The sequence below is a fragment of the Mustela lutreola genome, chromosome 3, assembly GCF_030435805.1.
Source record: "Mustela lutreola isolate mMusLut2 chromosome 3, mMusLut2.pri, whole genome shotgun sequence".
Taxonomy (NCBI): Eukaryota; Metazoa; Chordata; class Mammalia; order Carnivora; family Mustelidae; genus Mustela; species Mustela lutreola.
In genome coordinates, this window is record NC_081292.1 from 192,177,555 (window position 1) to 192,198,503 (window position 20,949).

At 43.2% G+C, this 20,949-nt stretch overlaps 1 protein-coding gene across 4 annotated transcripts in view; it reads left to right on the forward strand.

Moving 5' to 3' along the window:
* The window catches only part of PLEKHM3 (pleckstrin homology domain containing M3), a 184,135-nt gene that overhangs the window by 64,461 nt on the left and 98,725 nt on the right, over positions 1-20,949 (forward strand). For all 4 annotated transcript variants that reach the window (XM_059168228.1, XM_059168227.1, XM_059168229.1 and 1 more), the window contains 2 exons: positions 2,919-3,064; positions 14,617-14,810. In XM_059168228.1, the coding sequence (XP_059024211.1) occupies positions 2,919-3,064; positions 14,617-14,810 (340 nt within the window). The remainder of the gene's footprint in view (positions 1-2,918; positions 3,065-14,616; positions 14,811-20,949) is intronic.

The following is a 20,949-nucleotide window of genomic DNA, read 5'->3' on the forward strand; positions in this document are numbered from 1 at the left end:
CTGTACACCATGTATCCAAAACAGTCCTAAGCATGCAGATAGGTTCAAACCTACTTCTGGATCATTAGGGGTGATTTCGGCATGGCAAGTAGGAGAGCATCGTTCTAAATAAGGTATGAAGGTAAAGACACCCAAGAACTGTTACTTCTGTCTAACCTAAAGCCTGAGCGAGCCCTAGCCACGCTCTGTCAGCCCTTCTCTCTTTGATGAGCCTGGAGACCAGTGCACAGTGGTAAGAATGCTTAGCTAATTTAGTTAGCCCATGTAGTTGAACCCCCAGTGTGTTAGGCTTTGGACCTGGGTGCCTGGTTGAGATACAAATTTTTAGAACATATACTTTCTTAAAAAATGCATATTTGTGTATTTTAATATTGCTTATGTATGTTACATCTAAAAATCATAATAAAGTCATTAAAAACTATAGACTGATATACACATAGTACCCACTAAAGCATATATAAATATCTAGCAAATGCTTGCTAATGTTAATTATATCTAAAATTCAAACAACCAAAAAACTAAAGTGACCCAAATTTATTTTTGCTGTATTCTTTGGTGAGTTTAAACTATAATGATGATCTGGAGTTCCTGCAGGACCATGATCACTTTCTAAATCCTTAAAAAAGACTGAGTTTTACTCATCGTCATTTCAGTGTTCAATTTGACCATCAGCAAATTTTTGGAAACAGCGATATCCCAGTGTCTAGGATGTGTCAAGTTCCACTGAATTCTGCTTCACAGTCCATATATGATCACATGAGCAATGTGTAATTCTTAGAATGGGCAACATATTTTTCACGGGGTTATTAACCAAAGAATGCTGTTTTAAGAGGCAGGTGACCAGGTTAGGGGAATCGGTTCTGAAAGAGCTTTGAGAAATTAGAATCTCTTTATATCCAGGTGTATGTGTGTCCAAGTAATACTCAATTTATCATCCTTTCTACATAAACAGTTATTGATGGTCTGCTGTATGTAAAGCTCTGTGTTAAGTACTGAGGATAAGAAATTGCTTTGAGGAGTTTCTAGTGTGGTTCTTATTGGACAAGCACATAAAAAGGCACAGTAGTTTCCGGAAGCGTGTGCTAAATGCCAGATGAGCAGTACTGCAGTCAGTGCAGCAAACACATTCCGGAGCTCACAGCCTGCTCATGGTGACCGAGGACTGCACCTTCCCTCAGGGACAGCAGCAGCATGTGTATGTGCTGCTGCTCTGTCTGTCGCACACATCTCATTGCTCAGCCCGTCCGAAAAACAGGAACCTGTTCTGATTTTGCTGCTACTCAACAGTAATGAAACAGTCATTCCAGGAAGGACCAGTGTGCAGCTTTTGAAGCACAATACCGATGCCCTTACGTACTGTCTTTTAGTACCTCTTGTCTTTAAAGCAATACGATCTAATTCTTTTCCTGGAGAATGCACAGCAAGACTGCTTGATTACTGATACCATTTTATTTGTGATGAAAATTAAAGTCCTTTGAGTTTTTGTGATATTTTCATTCATGGAGTTCATGTGAATTAGTTTTTTCTTAGGTTAGCAGTTTGTTAAATAGACTGTTCAGAGCCCCTTTAATGGACATGAGGTTCCACAGTGATGGTGATGAGGAGGAGGTGGGGGGGTGATGATATTATCATTAAATAGGCTTAATGTGAGATTTCTTTGGTCAGTGCAGTTCTTAATCCAGCCATGATCCAGAAATAGATTTCTGAAATGAAAGCAGTTGATCAGAAATGTCAGGATGATATTGCTCTTTGTATAATCATGATTACCTGTTCTGGGCTGCCTGGATTTAGTTCCTTGGGTTCTGATGGGAATTCTGTACTCACCAAGAGAATGTAGTGCCTCCTACCTGGAGAAAAAGCATGGCTTCTTTGTGACAGGGCCTAGATTATTACCAGTCTGCCCGAGAGCCCCAGGACAATGCTCACAGAATCATGGATTTCCTCGGGCCTTAGCAATGACTTGCCGGCAGCCACTGGTCTTGAGTAATGGGCAGGATTTGGCAAAGTGGAAATCAGAGAAGAGGGTTTTGTGTAAGGAGACGTAATATGCACCAACGTACGGAGGGTCGAGTGAGCACACTGTTTATTTGGGGAATAGCAAGGAGAGTTCTCTGATTGCAATAAAGAAGTTGTATTTCTATTGGAGAGTAGTAGGAGTAGAGAGTTGGAAAGGTGATACAGGGGCCAGTCGGGGGATTCATTGACTATGTAAGTAAAGCTAGACTGCGTACCGGTTTTTAGAATCATTTTAAACTCAGACCAGCTTAGAGCCTAATCCAAACTCTACCTCTTCCCGGTTCGGTGACCTCAGATTGGCTAAAGCCATCTCACAGATGTGTTGTACGCGTTATGTAAGATCCTTTATGAGAAGTCCCCAGCAAAATGTCTGGTGGTGGAAAGAGAGCTTATGAGGAACAAGTGAAGTGCTAATAGTGGAGTTGTAGAGAGGCTGATCTCTGACTACTGTATGCAGAAGACACAGAAGAGACCAGAAACGGGACCATATTAGATTCCAGTTATGGCAGCCCCGTAGAAGGTAAGGGGTTGAGGATATAGGGCTAGGAAGAGAAGGACACATCTATACATGTATTCTCTGAAGTTTTTTCTTTTTCTTTCCTTTTGCAGACTTTTGTTTGAGGGTTGTGTAACCTGTTCTGTGGTGTTAAAAGTACTACAGTACAGGCACCTGGGTGGCTCATTCGTTAAGCCTCTGCCTTTGGCTCAGGTCATGATCCCAGGGTCCTGGGATCAAGTCCCTCGTTGGGCTCTCTGCTTAGTGGGGAGCCTGCGTCTCCCTCTCCCACTGCCCCTTCTTGTGCTCTCTCTCTCTCTCGCTGTGTCTCTGTCAAATAAATAAATATAGTCTTAAAAAAAAAAAGTACAGCACTAATCAGAGACTCATTCTTCTGCTTCGACAGGATGTCAGCGATCCATAGGTCTCTCCAGTGGGAAGGCCAAGGTGTGCAGTTACAGTGGGTGGTATTACTGCAGCGGCTGCCACGTGGACGACAGTTTCCTCATCCCGGCACGCATAGTCCACAACTGGGATACTTCAAAGTACAAGGTAAGCCCAGAGTCTGAGTTCACCTCAGAATCGCAGGGTGGGTGTTCAGCTGTCGTCGTGTGGATTAAGAAATAATGGTGTAAGAATTTAAGCAGCCTTGACTAGGTAGTCTCATAAAAGCTACGAGATCTTAACTAATGCTTCTTAAATATCTCACATTTAAAGGCATCTTAACTACGACTTTTTATTCATTTCTCACTTAAAAAGATAATATAGCAGTTTCTACTTCTGGGCCTTGATAATTAACTGTGGGTGCTAATTCTGATAGATGGAGAGGCCTCATTGTTTTATTTTTTTTTAAATTAGATCTTACCTCCAAAATCACAATATTGTCAGAGGATAAAAATAGGAAAATAGGGGCGCCTGGGTGGCTCAGTGGGTTTAGCCTCTGCCTTCGGCTTGGGTCATGATCTCGGGATCCTGAGATCAAGCCCCGCATCAGGCTCTCTGCTCAGCAGGGAGCATGCTTCTCCCTCTCCCTGCCTGCCTCTCTGCCTACTTGTGATCTCTGTCTGTGAAATAAATAAAATCTTTAAAAAAAAAAATAGGAAAATAACGCATGCATGGGCATACTAGTGACTTTTGAAGAAGAGGTTGTATGTAATCAAGGTATTTCTTACTTTGAGTAGGACTACTACTCATGTGAAGGTCAGTCTTCCAGCAGGTCCATCTCTCCTGGAACTAGAATCTGACCAGAAGCTAAGAGGATCTCTGGGTGCATGGCCACACCAAGGAGCGGTTCACTGAGCCACCCTTAGACCTTCAGCTGGACTGTTCCTTATTTTTTAAAAAGGGAGGAAGTGAGAAGCATGCTTTGCAGAGTAACTGCTAACAACCTAGCAGGGTATCCCAAAAGTACAAATAGCAGAGTTGGTAGCTATAAAAATGCAAGTCAACCGAGTAGGAAAGGAAGTCTGAGCGCTGGGGCACTCGCCTTAAGAGGGTAGAGAGGGGAGAGTAGAGAGAGGACCCTCGTGTGCTCAACAAGCCACACAAGGAATGTGTCTTCAGATCAGTTGTGACATAAGCTGATACGTAGGTCAGATAAGATGAGCACTGAGAATTGATCATGGGCTATAGGAATGTGGAGGTAATGAGTGACTTAATGAGAGCAGTGGGAGAGAAGGTCTCATTGGAGTGAGTTTGACATGGAACAGGAGAGAAATAAGTGACAAGAACAGAGACCTCTTGAGAAGTTTTGCGATAAGGGCATGGAAGGAGAGATGGGGAGTAACCAGAGGGAAGTTTGATTTTTGCTTTAATGGAAGAAATAACAGCATGTTTTCTATGCTGATGTGAACTACCTAGGAGAGAAAGAATTGTTAGAATGATATGGTTGAGTGAGAAAGAATCATGTAGGTGGGGGTTGGCCTTTGCTTGGAGCAGGAAATAAGAGAAAAGGCAGAGTCTGGGTATAGGTGCCAGTGGGTAGCTCAGGGAAGTTCCCTTCTGTTTATATCAGTAGCTGTCATCATATTGATTTATTTCAGCACCTGTGATTCTTTTTTTTTTTTTCTTTTTTTTTTTTTTTTTTGACAGATAGAGACAGAGCACAAGCAGGGGGAGTGGGAGAGGGAGAAGCAAGCTTCCCACAGAGCAGGGAGCCGGAGGTGGGCCCTGATCCCAGGAGCCTGCCTTTGACTCATGACCTGAGTCAAAGGCAGATGCTTAACGACTAAGCCACCCAGGCACCCCAGCACCCGTGATTCTAAAATGAGATTAAAGACCCAGCCCTGGTCACTCTGGAAGTGCCTTTACCTTCTGTTTCGTAGAGATACAGGAGTGATTAGGCAGTGATTCTGCCAGCCCTTTGGTAAACTTGTCTCCGTCTACGTCTGTCCTCCTTGTGCTCCTTCCGCCCAGAGAAGCAGCATCACTCCTCCTGTAGAAGGTGCTGCTTCTGCCTCGGCTCACTAGCTCTTCCATCGCTTTTGCCAAATCTGATTGACCCTTGTTAGTTTCTTTTTCTACTGGACTTCTCCGGAATACAGTGTTGGACCAGGAGTTCTTCTGCCTTGACTTGGAAGACACACTCCTGGTTCTCCGAATTCTCTTTTTCCTCAGTCACCTCTGATTCTTCGTCCTCTGCCTACACCTTTAATGTTGCAGTTCCTTGGCTTCATTTTTTTGTTTTCTCTTCCCAGTTTATTGCCTTCTCTCTTTCTCTTCATTAGTTTCAGCTCCCTGATGATTCCTACCCTTATCTGCAGCTCCATTTTTGCTACTAAAAGGGAGATCTGTGGATTTAACTACCAAATAGCATCTTAGCTCTGGTTTCAACTTCGTAGTCTTCAAGATACGGGGGTTGTCCTGCAGCAGGATTTGGCAAGTTGGGGGATCTAATCCGCTGACGTACTCTAGGCGTAGGATTCGTTTATGGTCCTGTGTTCTGCCAGAACAGAGAATTCTGGTACCTGAGTGACTAGAAGCTTCTCTGATCCTTCTGCCACAATGCTGTCACATCTGCCTTGAATGAACCTTCCACACAAAGTGTCTGGTCCAAACATCGTCTGTAAGGCTGCTTGTGTACCTCTTTGCTAATAGGTGTCTGAGACTTGGTGTCAGTGTAACTGTATCACCTGGGAACAGGGTATTTGGGGAAGGGACCCCAGACTGTCACCCACCTGTAATATTTGAAGTCTAAAACAAACACAAAAGTTGTGAGGGGCCATTTGGCTGGTACTTTTCTGTATCCCTGGGTAGGTCTGTCTCCAGTAACCATTCACATCTTGAGTGTCTTCATGGTCCCTCATCCCCAACCTTCTCAGCGTATGACCTTGCCACCACTTCGAGGACAACACTAACACTATACGATATGGATATGAATTCCTACAAATGTATCCATATTTGTACCTGGCTTTACTGCTTCCCCTCCTATCATAGGAAGAAGAGCCCTTTCTTTTGTTTAGAGATCATCCTTCCACATGTACTATAGATACCTTTCTCCATCTGGGAACCCCTCTTCATTCTTCCAGAGCTGATAAAACCATGTCCTCGTTGGCAACACCTTTTCTGGTATTCCCCACCCTACCCTATTTGCTGCACTGCTAGCTCTCTCCCTCGTGCCACCACCGTGCCGTGTGTGTGTGTGTGCGTGTGTGTGCGTCTATAATTAGACTTACTTAAGGGGTAAGTAGTAGGAGCTTGGAGTTAAACAGGCATTTGTCCACGTCCTACCTCCACCTCTTATTTGGGGCTTGATTTGCTGAAACAAATCACTTGAACTTTCCTGAACCTGTTTACTAATTTGTAAAATGAACCCAGACTGCCTGAGTTCGGGCCTTGTCTTGGTCATTTAATAGCTGTCTAACCAGGGCAAGTTATGTAGTATCTCTGTGTTTGAGTATCCTCATCTGTAAAATGAGGACAATAACACTTCATGGGACCTCTGGCGGTTACATGGGTTCATGCATGTGAAGTAAACAGAATTGTGCCTAAGACATAGTTATGCCGCTCCTCTCTGTGAGCTCCCTGGGCACAGGGAACATGTCTTCGCACAGTTTCTGGTGCGTAGTAGGTAACAAGAATATATACTGACTCAGTGAAGGAATGAGGCCTGTCTTATGGGCCCCTCCAATTCGGTACCCCCAAATCGGCTTCATCACCCCCATCACATGTGCCTCTGGAATGTCTGTGGCCCCACCAGTCCCCACTCACTGCCAGCGCTGGGAGACAGCCTGGGCTCTTCCCTCTGCCACCCCCACCCCATCTAATCAGGTAGCAAAACCCAACCGCGGGATTTGCACGCCGGTGCACCTGCCATCCACCTCACAAACTCGAACCTTGGGCGTCACTCCCATGAAGGAGTTTGGTAGCCTCCTAACTCCACTTCTGCCTGCCAGTCTTGCCTGGGCAATGGTTCAGAAAACCCTAATCGCACTGTGGGTAAATTTTGTGCCCTCGGTCTCAGTTTCTTCACCCTTAGAATGGAGGTGGTGATGATAATAATAGCAACTCCTCCATCAGATGGCTGCTGCCCTAAAAGGGTGATTCCCAGAAAGCCCTTAGCACCATGACTGGCACACGGGTGCTTGGTTAATGCCAGCTTTTATTATGAGTGTATAGAAGATGAACACAAATCCCTTGACCTGACACTAGGATCTTTTGTGATCTCTGGTCCCTGCTCTTCTAGCCCCTTCATGCCCCCCGCCATGAGCATCCTCAGTAAGGTCACAGTCCGTCCTGTTCCTCAGTCCCGCCGTGCTGTTTCACACCCCTCATCTTCCTCTTGCCCTCACTCAGCAAGGCAGACCCTAAGCGAGCCTGTCTTAAACCTCCCTTCCTCTGCCAGTTCCTCTCTTCCCCTCTCCCAGTTATCAGTCTCTCCTCTGCATCTTGTACATGACACTCGGAATATAGGCTATAAATATATTTGCCGTGTGTATTAGATAAAAGTATATGTAGAGTTGAGTTTGGTTTAGATTATTTAGATTAATCTGCTTAGAGCAGGGCTTTGACAGCTGAGAGGTGTACAAAGAGCAAGTGAGGGGGGCAGTCCCGGCCCCGCGCTCACCCAGAGCTGAGGCTTGGTGGCACCTGCCAGCAGAATATGCCGCACTCTAGGGAGTTACAACAGCAGAGGTGGCACCAGAGAAGGAAAGTCTGAGAACCGGACATGGCTTACAAAGATGGACTTGGAGGAGATCCAGATCTGTTTGCAGTGAGCCACTGAAACCGCCAATTTAACCATCACTGATGCTTGTAGTCTTTTTCTCTAGAGCAGACATTTCGCCATGCTGGTCATTCAAATGACAAGGTTTGATGTTGAGAGGGTAAGTAACTGATTGAAGGTGTTGAGTACCCTCGCTTCATCCACGTTGTACATGAGGAGAATCTCCTTTGCCAGACCTTCCTCCCAGATTGTCAGTGGACCAGGGAAGATTTTAAAGCAAGAACAGAGCTGGTCGATTTTATCGGATCATCTCTTGCTGGCATTAAGTAACTGTATTTCATTTAGTCCAGACACCAGCATTTAACTTAATGTTTCTAATTGTGAGGATCCATTCAGACCTATCAGTTTCCAAGACCAGACATCATTCTGCTAGATCTGCCTCCTATCCTTAATAAGTACGTGACTGGCTTGAATATCCATTTAAGAGAGTGAAAAAATGATTTTGCAGAGCAGATTGAAATCTGTCATCTGAAGCATTTCTTTGTCTGTCCTCTGGAGTAATAATACTCCTAATTATTTTTAAAACAGGATTTCATCTATTTTCCAGTATGCATCCCGCAAATTAAATTGAGCTCTGGGATTACACAGCACCTAAACCTTGTCCTTGAGTTCTATAGCCATTTTCTAATGAAACTCTTTGAAGACAGCTTTCCCCCTACTCTCCATCCTCCCATTCAGAAGTATCAAGCATGACAAAGAGATGGTGAGGACCTCAGACTTGGCCTCAGATCTTCCTAAATAGTTCCCTTCTGTTGTGCTTTTAAAAAATATTTTTATGTCCTAGCCTGAATATTCACATTCCATTTGGCTAGGGGTTTTCCATGTTACATAAACTATTTCCTATCTCTACATCTTGAGAGGCATTTAGGGCAAGCTGTGCTGCTCTCGCAGAGCTGGAGAGCAGCTCACTGTTGGGAAAAACCACTCGTTCAGAGTCATTTGGAGATTTTGTGAACAAATTGCAATTAACCTTAAGATCTCCTGATTCCTCCTCTGTTAGCCCCCACTGCCTATTTTAAGAGGACCAAGAAGTATTATGCTTGGGATTGATTTTAGTAAGAATTTTGCCACGGTTTTCCACAATGAACACGGGGGGACAATACAGGGAAGGAAACATTATACCAAAGCATAAGTGGTTATTTTACTGTGGTAAGACTGTGATACATTTTTTTTTCTTTCCTGATGTTTATTCTCCAAATTTGTGATAATGTAATTGTTACTTTTATTATTTTTTAAATGTTAACTGTCACTTAGCTCCATATATTCTATTTCAGAAAATATGTATAGGAATTTGTCTTTTTTAATGCCCCAGAATTATAAATATGATTGTTCTGTCCTGTGATTACGTCGGTGTGGTTTAATGTGGTATAGAAGGCTACTTTTTCCAAAGGAAACTGCCCTGCAGTGCTATACTTTTATTCTTTATTTTCAAATATAATATACTTCCACAAACTTCCAGATTCAGGAAGTACAAAGGGTGTGCATGCAGAGATCATCTTCCTCCCACCTTTCGTGTTCTTCTTCCCACAGGCAGCTAGATGACGCTTTCTTACCCGGCTTTCCAGAGGAAATTTACGTACATGTGCTTATTCATCCAACAGCCGGGATGGGTGGTCTCTACGTGATGCTCTTGGAGCGCTCTCCCCTCCGTTTCGATCATATCCCTCTTCCAGGCCTTGCCTGCTTTGTCTTTTCTACAGACACTCCATATTCTACCATGAATCTTACATGTTTTTACACACACATGACAATCTAACCAGTCCTTTCTTGGTTGGATTGTTGGTTTTTTGTTTTTTTTTTTTTTTCAGTCTTTTGCTATTACAGGTAATGATTCAGTGAATAACTTGATACATCGTTTTGAATGTACGTTCTTTCATTCACGAGTGAGACTGAGGACACCTTCCTGGATGTAGGTTTGTACATTTTTGAGTTTGCCGCATGTTCCAAACTGTCCTCAGTCAGTTTTGTGTGCTGCGCTTTTACCTGTAGCTCCTTGCAGGCCCCTTTCTTCCTTGGTACCGGGATTCCTGCTGTCACTTCTGGTGTGACTGTGCTGTCCTTCCCCTTGTCTACTTTCTCAACTCTAAAGATGTGGTGAGCTTAGAAACAAATAGCTGAGCCATCAGAAGCTGTTAGAAGTCTGTGTAAAGTAAGAGTGTGTGGTTCAGAGTCACAGCCAGAGCAGTGTAAAGCCCTCGTTCATTTCTTTAGCAGGTGTTTGTCGAACACCCAGCACGCTCACTCTTCTAGGCAGTGGGGACATAGTGAATGCTCGTATTCCAACGGAGGGAGAAAGATTATAAACAAATACACAAATAAGTGCCTCTGGATAAAGGATGGTTTACTGGACTGTACTTTTGTTTCATAGTTAAAATCAAGTGGCCAGCATACTGCCAAATTCCATCATCAGTTAGTCTCCCTTTGTGTTTGGGGAAAGGGAAGGACAGAATGTGGACAGGGATCACCTCTTTTGAGAAGTAACAAATGGGTAGTTGACAGTAGAGTTATTAAAGAATACAAAAAACTGTGAATATAAATAATGCTAAAAAGCACAGAATAGAGTATCCAGAGATCTGAGCAGTTAAGTCACTTAAGCTGTCTGGATTCAATGTTTGTTAATAGGTGTTGCTCAAAAAGAGGGTTCTCTAGGAGGGTCACAGCCGGGCCAGCTCTGGAATTGGAACCGGACGCCTCAAGAGAATGCAGCCCTGGGCGGTCATAGCATGGCAAGAGGATGGAAGGAGTTAGAGGCCCCTACCTCCATTCGGGTAGGGGCCTCTAACGGAGTTTCATCCCCACCGCCCCCTGCACGAGTCCCGCACAACCCTAAACTGCTGCCTCGTCTGCAGCTGGGTTTGGGAAATTGCTGGGCTGAGCAGGCAAAGCAGACGCCATGTCCGCAGGCTTTCATAGGCTGACATGCTGCGCCGAATCACAAAGCGAAGAATGTGGCAGGTGGTATTTTCAGAGCACCATTTTTGTGGGACCAGTATTCCTTAGAACACAGGCTGAGAAAAATGGAACTAGATTATTTGCACCAATTCTTGTTATTCTAAAACTATGTTCTCATCTGTTTTATTCTGCTGCATTTTTCTTCCTCACAACAGCTGAAGTCCTCACTCTTCCCACCCCCACCCATGGTCTCCAAACTGCTGCCTCTTGTTAAACATTCCCTTTGCTCCACTGCTCTCTCACCCGGGGCTGTTTTTGTGGGGGAACATACCAGGACACCATTCCAGAACCTCTTTCTCAGAATTACGTAAACCTGAATATTTGAGAATTCTGTTTTTAAGAGGTAGCTGTCACCAGCTTAACAAAAGACGTATTATGTTTAAATCTATACCGATGATGGTTACTGCTCAAATAACAAATATGTTTACTTATAAATACATCTGTTGATAGAGCACATTTGGTCTTTATAATTTGAAGCTGATTATAACCCACTTGGTGTTTCCTCCGACGACTCCCATGTGTGAGGTGTGGAGGAGCAGCTTTCGGCCTTGACTTCCTCCTCCTCAGCTCTTGAATCCCTCAGACTGCAGCGCTGTTGTGAAGGGGGCACCAGTTCACAAACTGGCAAAATCAAGTCACAGACTTGAGTTCTTAGAGCTTAGTCTGTTTTTAACCTAAAAAAGCTATAGTAAGAAATTATATTAATTACTAATAAACATTAAGTGTTGGTAAAATCTCAAGAGATTAGTAGGTTTGAAAAATGAACTACTGGCCCTACAAAAGTTGTTTCTGATGTGGAGTGGGATCATGGAAAAGAATGCCAACCAACATCATTTTTTAAGATGTATTGGGTCCATCTATCTGCACCTGTGAGCTGAGTTTTTATATACATCTGAAATAGCACTCAGGCTTTTCAGGGTTTTCATAATTTGGCAGAAAATAGGACAGTAGCTCTTAGGTGGAATATATTTGGTGTTCACATATAATTTATGTAATTTATGTAATATTTCTGTTAACAGGAAAGAAAGTTTCTCATATAAACTTTATCACCTAAGAATATCATTGGCTTCCTTCCCTAAGTATCTATATGTGTTTTAACGTGATCTCTCTTAAAAAGCTTCTATTTACAGTGAATCCGAAAGTGGAATCTTTATACCAGTATGCAGGGTTATTTAGAACTTAGGAAATCAGTGAGGATACGGCACTCTTCTTTTGCAAAAATAGCATTTGATGCCAAATTCTTCGTTCTTTGAAAAATTCTTACCATTGTAAGTGGTGGATTCTCAAAAGTGAGCATGTGCTCAGCCGTGCTGCCAAGAACATGGCTCAGTGTTGCAAGGATTTGTTCGCCCACTCCGGCGGCAGCGGCGGTCACACTACGCTCTGTAGTCTCAACACTGGTAATAACTTCGTGAAGCAGAGCCCTAGACATTATTGAAACTAGCTCTGTTTTTGTTTCTAGTAATTTCACCTTATAAACACTGATGTCGTTAGCTGCTGTCCCATTTGTCTCCCTGCTTTTACTGTCTCTGAAAAAGACTTTTTTTTCCCCCTTTTGCGCTTAAGTACCACCTGAAGAGCGAAGCCTTTTCAGGCCTGGGAGACTGGCCAGTGCCCTTTGTCCTTCTGTTCACCTACTAAAAGGTAGTATTGTTAACCTAATTCAGCAGGGCCCTCACTCAGTATAAACACTGCTCAATAGAGCTAGAAAGACTAATTGAATTGTACAATACATCATTTTCAGCAACAGTTTCAAGTGGACTGTACTTCATTTCTCAGAACACCATCAGGTTTTTTTCCCCCCACTTAAGATATTTAAATATAGCAAATATTTAGCCATGATAAAATATTTGAACCAATTCTGTTTTTCTCCACCGAACCTTGAGCTACATGAAGACAGGGCCATGACTGCTTTATTCTCCACTGATGCCTGCTGTGGTATTTATGTGGCATGTACCTGTGTCTCTGTGCCTCAGAGTGAGGCATTATGTATCCCTGCCAACTGTTATTTCCCGTCCAGTTAAGTGGTGGAAGGTTTTGGCTAATTCTGGGTGCCTTCTTGTGAGCTGATTTGCAGAGACTGTAAACCTCACCACCTACGTAACTGCAGGACCCCCCAAAGGATCACACAACAGGTACCTCAAAAATAATTGCTAATAAGGAGGGGCGCCTGGGTGGCTCAGTCGTTAGGCATCTGCCTTCCGCTCAGGTCATGATCCCAGGGTCCTGAGATCAGCCAGCTTTGGGCTCCCTGCTCAGCAGGAAGCCGGCTTCTCCCTCCCCCACTCCTTGTGTTCCCTCTCTTATTAAGGAGAGGGAACTTGTGTTCCCTCTCTCACTGTGTGTTCCCTCTTGTTCCCTTTCTCACTGTGTCTCTGTCAAATCTTAAAAAAAAAAAAATAATGCTAATAAAAAAAGGTGACTTTTATTAAGAAAAAAAACAATGCTTTTTTGTATCTCTTTATAACAAACTTATGTATGAGTTTTATTTTATATTACAAAATACTAAATTACACAAATGTGTTTTAATCAACATATGACAGCCGTACATTTAGTTATCACCTATTCATATAGACGGGTTCTCTGGGTTGGATCTGCTAGTAGTGATCCCCTCTTGTCCCACCCTTGCCCATCAAGTGAATTTCTGTTTATCCTTCTAGTCCCTGAGGCAGTATACCCTGCTTTGCCAGGGGCTCCCTTCCGCCCCAGAGAGCTGATTTCTCCTTCCTTTAAGCTACCAGAGGGCCTCGTCTGTATTTCTTCTGTAGTAGAGGACAGGCTATGTGCTACCTGTAGTTTTTGTTCTAAATATTTATCTCCGATACTAAATAGTGAGTCCCTTAAGGGTAAGGACTGTATCCTATTTATCTTCATTAATACACTTCTAGCCTAGAATGTAAGGCATAGTGGATTTTCAGTTTTCTTTTTAATAAGCAAATTTTTTTTTAATGTTGAATTCTACCATTACTCCCAGTACTAGAGCAGTTTTGGTAGAAACTTTTTTAGAGAGGCTTTACCTTCCCTAAATAGAAACTAAGCCAAATCTGCATATCATTAGCCAATCCACAACTGGTATCAGTGAATTGATATGTAAAGATTCTCCTAAATTCCCCACTTGTTACACATTATTTAAGCTACTCCTTCTGTATCTCAGATGCATTGTGTTTCTACTCTAATGACAATGGCATTTTCACTTTCTCATAGTCTTGATGTTTACTACCAGAAGTGGATATAGAATTGGATGGATAGATTAGTCAGTCAGCCCAAGCTCAATGTCATTCAAAGAGCACTCCTTTCTGCTAACCAAAGTGTGTTTTTTCAGCCTGTTTTCTGCAGATTATTGTTTTAAGCTATCCTCTTATCCCTTTTGAATTCTGTAATATGTACATGATTTACCTTTTTTTTTTTAAAAAGGCTACTTATAAAAGTGGTACAGAATATATATGTGTGTAGTTTTTAAAATGAAAAATTAAGACTTAACAGCAGTGTTAAGTTTAGAAATGATTATTGACTCACAGGAAGTTGCACAGATAAGGAGGGATCCTGTGTACCTTTCACCCAATTTCTCCCATTGGTTACATCTTAGATCACTTATGGTACAATATACCCCCCCCCCCAAAAAAAAAGTGGCCATGGGTATCGTGGGTCTATATAGTGCTGTGTCATTTTATCACATGTTGATTCGTGTAATCACCACCATAATCAAGATTCAAAATTAATGAATTCCTCTCCATGCCAAGGTTACTTTTACAAGTTCTCAGAAGAGAGAAAGAGAAGACACAATTCATATGTAGTTAAATTATGGGCTTTTTCTCTTGGCTTGTTCAGAAAATAATGTGCCTTTGATATTTAAACTCTGGTTCCTACTTGGAGGAGGTGTGGCAAGCTAGATGATTTGCCAGACTGACTGAGGAAGTTTGTTTCGTAGGTATCGAAGCAGGCCAAAGAGTTTCTGGAGTACGTGTACGAAGAGCCCCTGATCGACATCCAGCAGGAGAACCCCATGCTGTACCTGCACGCTGAGCCACTGGCCACCGTGGTGCGGCTGCGGCAGCGGCTGAAATCTCTGCGAGCCTACCTGTTCAGCTGCCGGGCCGCCGTGGCCGAGGACCTGCGCCGCAGGTAGGTCACCGGGCCAGGCAGTTCCACTGGGTTTGCCTCTCGCGCGGGGAGGGCGCTCAGATCATCTCCCCGGCCTTCCCAGTGTGCACCCTCTCGAGTTCTGCGCCTCTCCCTCTGGGCTCACCTTTGACTTTTTTCTCCAAAGTCCTCTCTGGTTGAGCCCAGAAAAATGAAGGTAATTATCTCAGCATAACTGAAGGCTTGTCATGCAGGGAACTAGTTTCCCACAGCGGTGACAACTGCTCTTCCCCTTAGGTTCACTTGAGAGGATAATTACAGGTGTGTCCTCATTGATGGCTTCCGGAGTGTTTACACTTTTCCTACTTCCATTTGTAAGATGAGCGTGTTCTGAACTGTTCCATAACTTAAAGACATCTTTCAGTGGAAATAAGTGGCTGGTGGTTTAGTTCTTACCTTCCGTACAGAAGCTGGCATGGGCAGTGGCGTGGGCGGTGGAGGCTGGGGTGAAGGTGCACAGCCCAGGATTCTGCCTTTTCATGTCCCGTCCGTGCAGGCTGCTCTTCCGTAGCTTCGTTATCGTCGCAGAGTTCGTAGAACACACAAGTCCCTACCGGGTTCAGATCCTCAGCATAAAACTCAGCATAAAATGTGCCTGCTCTCATCAGATTCCTTCTTTTACAGTTAGATTTTATGGGCATTTCAAGTCTTACCCTTGGCATATACGAACGAGCTTACACTTGAAATAATTGTTGATGGTGTTCATAGGTCCCTAAAAATACCTCTTAATGTTTTAATAGAAATAACCGAAAGCATACCTTAGTCATGGTTTCTGGAGGTGAGCCTACATGCAAAAGAACCTTTGAAAAATACTAAAGTGATATAGTTTGTTATTTGAGATCTGGTTAGACCCAAAGAAACTGACATAACTCCAGCCATCTGAAGAAGACATTTTAAAAAGAACTTAGTGTAGATAGTGAGGAATACATAATATCTTGATAAGCTCTCATAAAGTAGTAATGAAAAGGCAGCTGCCATAAAGCAAAATACCTCTCAGTGGTAGTCATTCTATTACCTAGTTGTTTTTCAGAAAGCACTAGAAGTTGGTCAGAATTTATTCTTATAAAGGCTAGGCAAATCTTAATTTTATAAGATCAGGGCTTTCCCTGAAAGGCAATAGGATTATATGTCTCTAATTCACCAACTAAATGAGATACAAGATTTTTAATGTTCAGAGTATGTTTGTTCTATTTACTTTTGGCTTTGCTCAGAGCTAGTTTTTCTTGTGCCTATACTTCTAGACAGTGTTAAAATCTACACATGGGAATCATATTAAATTCCTTTTATTTTTTTTAAGATTTTATTTATTCATTTAAGAGAAAGAGCAAGAAAGAGTGATTACAGACTGGGTGGAGAAGCATAGGAAGAGGGAGAAGCAGATCATCACTGAGCAGGGAGCCCACCTCAGGGCTCGATCCCAATACCCTGAGATCTTGACCTGAGAAACCCAGGTGCCCCTAGATATCTTTCTGACACAATGTTTTGCTTTGAATAAATATGCCATTTCAGCGAATACATTTAGAAAGTAAGTAGGTCCTCTCTTCATTTGAATGACTAAGAATACCTATGCTGTTCCCAAAGTCTGGTGGTTTACCACTGTGTTCTGCCTTACGGCCAGACCACCAGAAAAGGGATGAAAGTTCTGGAAAGAAGATACTCCTAAGACTATGAAAATGAAGATAGCAGTCTTTTTTCTTTTCCCTTCATTTTTCTCTCCTCACTTGTTCATGACCAAAACTCAGTAAGTTTTGAATGGGAGGATGGAGAGGAGGGAGGGTTGGACCCATGTCTACTGCGGTGTCACTTGAGACCACTGAATGATGGCTGGTAGCCCAGTTTTGAGGAGGGAGTCAGTCTTTGGATTTTATTTCTTCCTTAGATGTCCTTTAACACAGTGTCTGACCCATCTGCAACCCTCAAAAATAAGTCCTGAATGAATAGATGAACTAAAAAATCAGTCAAAAAAAATTTCGTTGGTTGTGTTTTGGGCATAAGTCTCAAATCTTTCCTCTCCTTTTCTCAATGTACACCCTGGCTTGGAGTCTCAGGACTGTTGCAGTATCCTTCCAACTAGCCTCACGCCAGTTTCCTACCTCCCTCACTGAACCTTCCTGTCAGGTAAATTATTAAGTACAAGTACGGAACTCAAGGTCTATGCAAATCTCCTCCAGTATGTTGGTCTACTGCCAAATATCTTGTACTTCAAACATGATTTAACTTACTTTAATGCATTCTGTTGTGGGAATTAAATTTTTTTTTTTTTTTACAACTGAAGTGCATACCATAGTGCTTATACATAGTAAGCATTCAATAAATACTATTATCGATACTGCTTTACTATCCTAGAATATTCTTATCTCTGGCTTTAAAAGTCTGTGTTAGAAGTTTCCACTCAAAAGCCTCTGCTCGGGGCACCTGGGTGGCTCAGTGGGTTAAGCCTCTGCCTTCGGCTCAGGTCATGATCCCAGGGTTCTGGGATCGAGCCCCGCATTGGGCTCTCTGCTCAGCGGGGAGCCTGCTTCCCTCTCTTTCTCTGCCGGCCTCTCTGCCTACTTGTGATCTCTAGCAAATAAATAAATAAAAATCTTTAAAAAAAAAAAAAAAGCCTCCGCTGATGCCCTGTCAACTAGAATCAGTCCCTTTCCTGTTCCTCTGTCAGGAGAGCAGTGAGCCAGAGGAAGTGGGTTAGAGAGCTCACTCTGGCCACAGGGCTTGAGGTTCCTGGGTATGTGATGCATACTTATTCATACAGTTGTTGCATAAAAATGGGTGGGGCAGGAGGTTCCTTAAGACCAAAGAAAGATTCCTACAGAACCCTAGAGGAGGCACATTGATTTTTTCAGAAATTGTTATCTCCGTTTCTCTATACTTGTATGTTTGGGTTTACCATGTCTTCCCATCCTGGCACAGAGAAAAGGATACCAGTACAAGCAGTACTTACACGGGGCTGGTCTTGACTTATCTTAAATCTTTTTATTTTGAAATAAGACTATTTCTGGGATGCCTATACTTCTTACGGCTGGCCCGTACTTAGTATCATTTCTGCTGCCTTAAAGTATGCACTAAATAACCATAGGTCAAAGGGGAACCATTACCCACCAAATATGCTAAAATTCCTGTCACCAGAGGCCATCTCTTACCTTTTACCTTTATAAGGAGTCTGGCATTTTAAAAACAAAATTAGCCAACAGCACCCTTGATAGGAGAGATGATGAACTTAGATATAATATTTAAGGTTCCCTTTGTTTCACTTGGGAACTCAACATTTAAAGTAAAACTTAAACACAAGAACCTACTGGATCGAACATCTTATGTAACCTTGATAGAAATTAAAAGAGAAGTTGATGTGCAGCAGGGAAGCAAAAGAGAGCAAGGGAAGCCAGTTCTTATCTAATTGTGAAAGACCTTTTCTCCTTGCCTGGTTTTTACCTCCGCAGAGGAGTAGCCATTAATCCCCAGCAAGTAGGCCCAACGTGCTGAAGACCTGTCAGCACCATATAAACAGAATAAAGCAAACTGTTAATATTGCTGTCGTGAGAAAACCGAAAACAGACTGATTAATCGTATTGGTGCTTCCCCACCAGAGAGCTAACTTCGGTCGTCGCCTTATTAGGGAAGTCACAGTTTGCTTTTAGGCCTTTCGTGATGATGACCGGCCCCGTCTTCATCCTCAGTATTCTTGTGATTGTTGTTAAATGAATGCCTTGTTCTTGAACCCGTACTGCAAATCTTGACTGGCAGGGATGATTAGTTTAGAAAAAGTCAGTGTCTTCCATGAAGTCTAAAATGTTTACAGTACTGACAATTCACGGTTCCTGAGGACTCCCAGATGGTGACCCTGTTGGATTGGTTCAAGGCCCAGTTAACTTTTCACGAGAAGAGTTATTTACAGTATCCACACATGAAGGTACGTGAAGAACTTTCTGGAAAATCTTAGCACGAGGAGAAGCCATCGGGTAGTCTTTGGGAAGGACACTGAGAAGAACTGGTAGGGGGTCCCAGCCCTATATATCCCTCTGAAACACAGGAACAGTAAGATGCGTGTGTATATCACATGTCACCAACAGGCACCTCGGGGCCAAATTTGGCCCTCAGACATGTTTCATTTGGCCTTTCAGGAATGGTCTCCTGGCTTTTAAAGTTGTGGAATAGTTGCTAACAGCTCAAGAACCAGGAGCTTTCATGTTTACCCAGTGAAGCTCCGTGGTGTTGCTGAGGAAATCAGAAGCTCTGATGACACAGGGCTTGCCTCCTTACCACCTAGCAGCAGTCAGCTCTAGATCGTGGGCGCTCCACTTCGCAGAGTCTGTCCTGCTCCTGTTCTCCAGGGTCATTCAGTGGAGATTACGTTGTGGCCCTGCTTTGCTTCTCACCAGCCCCTTTCATTTATTTGTGGTGGTACCTGGTCCCATGTAAGATAATTACGGTTTTATCAATTAAAAAATACATTATTTGTTCTTTACAGCAGTCCTTCTCGATGGAAAACAGATGGTATTTAGAAAGAAGAGAAAGAGCTGTGACTCTGAGCTGCTACGTGACTTGCCTGAGGTGACAAAGCTGGTTAGCAGGAGTCCCGGCGCAGAACCAGATCACTGCAGCTTTCCCCAGCACGTTTACTGTTGGCAGTGGTGATGGCCAGAGGTCTCTAGACTCTTACAAGGAACCACTTCTAATTCTCCTAAAGCTTTGATCGGGGTCGCGTAGAAGAGTGCGAAGGAAGGCAGGGAGGTGGCAGATGGTGATGTCCCATGGGTCGTTCACTTGGTTAAGCATCTGCCTTCAGCTAAGGTTATGATCTCAGGGTGCTGGGATCAAGCCCCACATCAGGCTCCCTGATCGTGCTCGCTTTCTGTCTCTCTGACAAATAAATAACAACTTTTAAAAAGATAATTTGAAAAATATATTTTAAAATTCATTCTATTCACTTTCCTTATTTTACCTTAGACTACTGAAAACATCAAACGGACGCCAGCTGTTTGGACTAGATTTTCAGAAATTTAAGTCCTATATTTTCTTCTGAGTGAAGTTAAAGTACACAATTCGGGAAAGACATTCTAGAAAATTAATGTGGATATCTGAATGTTTCCCATTCTCTATCATCAAAATGTGATTTGGTGACTTGGATACCTGGTGCATCCAAAGTTCCTATTGTGATACCAGTTTAAAACTACTTTCTCTCCAACACTAGTTGATATCAATAGGGAATAGTGCTCCTGTTTTCCCAGTTGTTTAGTGCAGAATTATGGAACATCTGGTCCTACTTGTTTAAACAGCTCAACTTGAGAGTTTTAAGAGAATACCAAATATGATTCTTCTACGTTTTAAGCCACCTTTTCTGGTCTTTGGTCATTTCCTCAAAATCATAAGTATGTTCAGCATTAGTTCTCACTGAAATTTCAGCTTTGCCAAATAGTGAGAAATTTCTATCATAAAGAATCTCATTTTTGTTAACATTATTTTTAAAAAATGAGTGTATGAGTGTGTATCCTATCAGACTGGCACTGCCAGATTTAGCAGTTTGCTCAGCTCTCCGACCAGTTCCTATCAGTGTCACCTGATTTCCCAAGACTCTTCCCACTCCTTCCTTTGTTAACCCCGGGGAAAGCTGTCTTTCTAGAGAGTTGAGGGGAGGCTAAATACAAAGGATGAAGGATGTGCCAGCATTGTAAACTCTTGATGGGCCCAAAGCAGCGCTAATCTTCCTGCCCTCACTGCTGTCCCGCTGCAGACCTCCGCATCTAGCTGACGGGCACCCCCGTCCCTCTAGCCATCCTGTTGCTTTGCCTTCAAAATGCATCTCCTCGCCACCACCTCCGCTGCTACCACCCAGGTCTGTCCTCTTTCCCCTGCATTCGTGCAGGAACTATCTCCCCCTTCAGTCTGTTCTCAAACTACCGCTAGAGCTAACGTGTAGATTAGATGACGTCACCCTCATCCAAAGGAATCCCTTCACCTCTCGCTACCGGTAAAAGCCAAGGCCATGTGCGGTCTCCTCCCCAGTTACCACTTTGCCCTCATCTCCACGACCTGTCCCTTCCTTCCTCTGTTCTGGTCACACGGGCCTTTTCTGGTCTTGGAGCAGGCTCCTGTGAGAGTTTCTGTCCTTGTTTTTCCTTTCCCC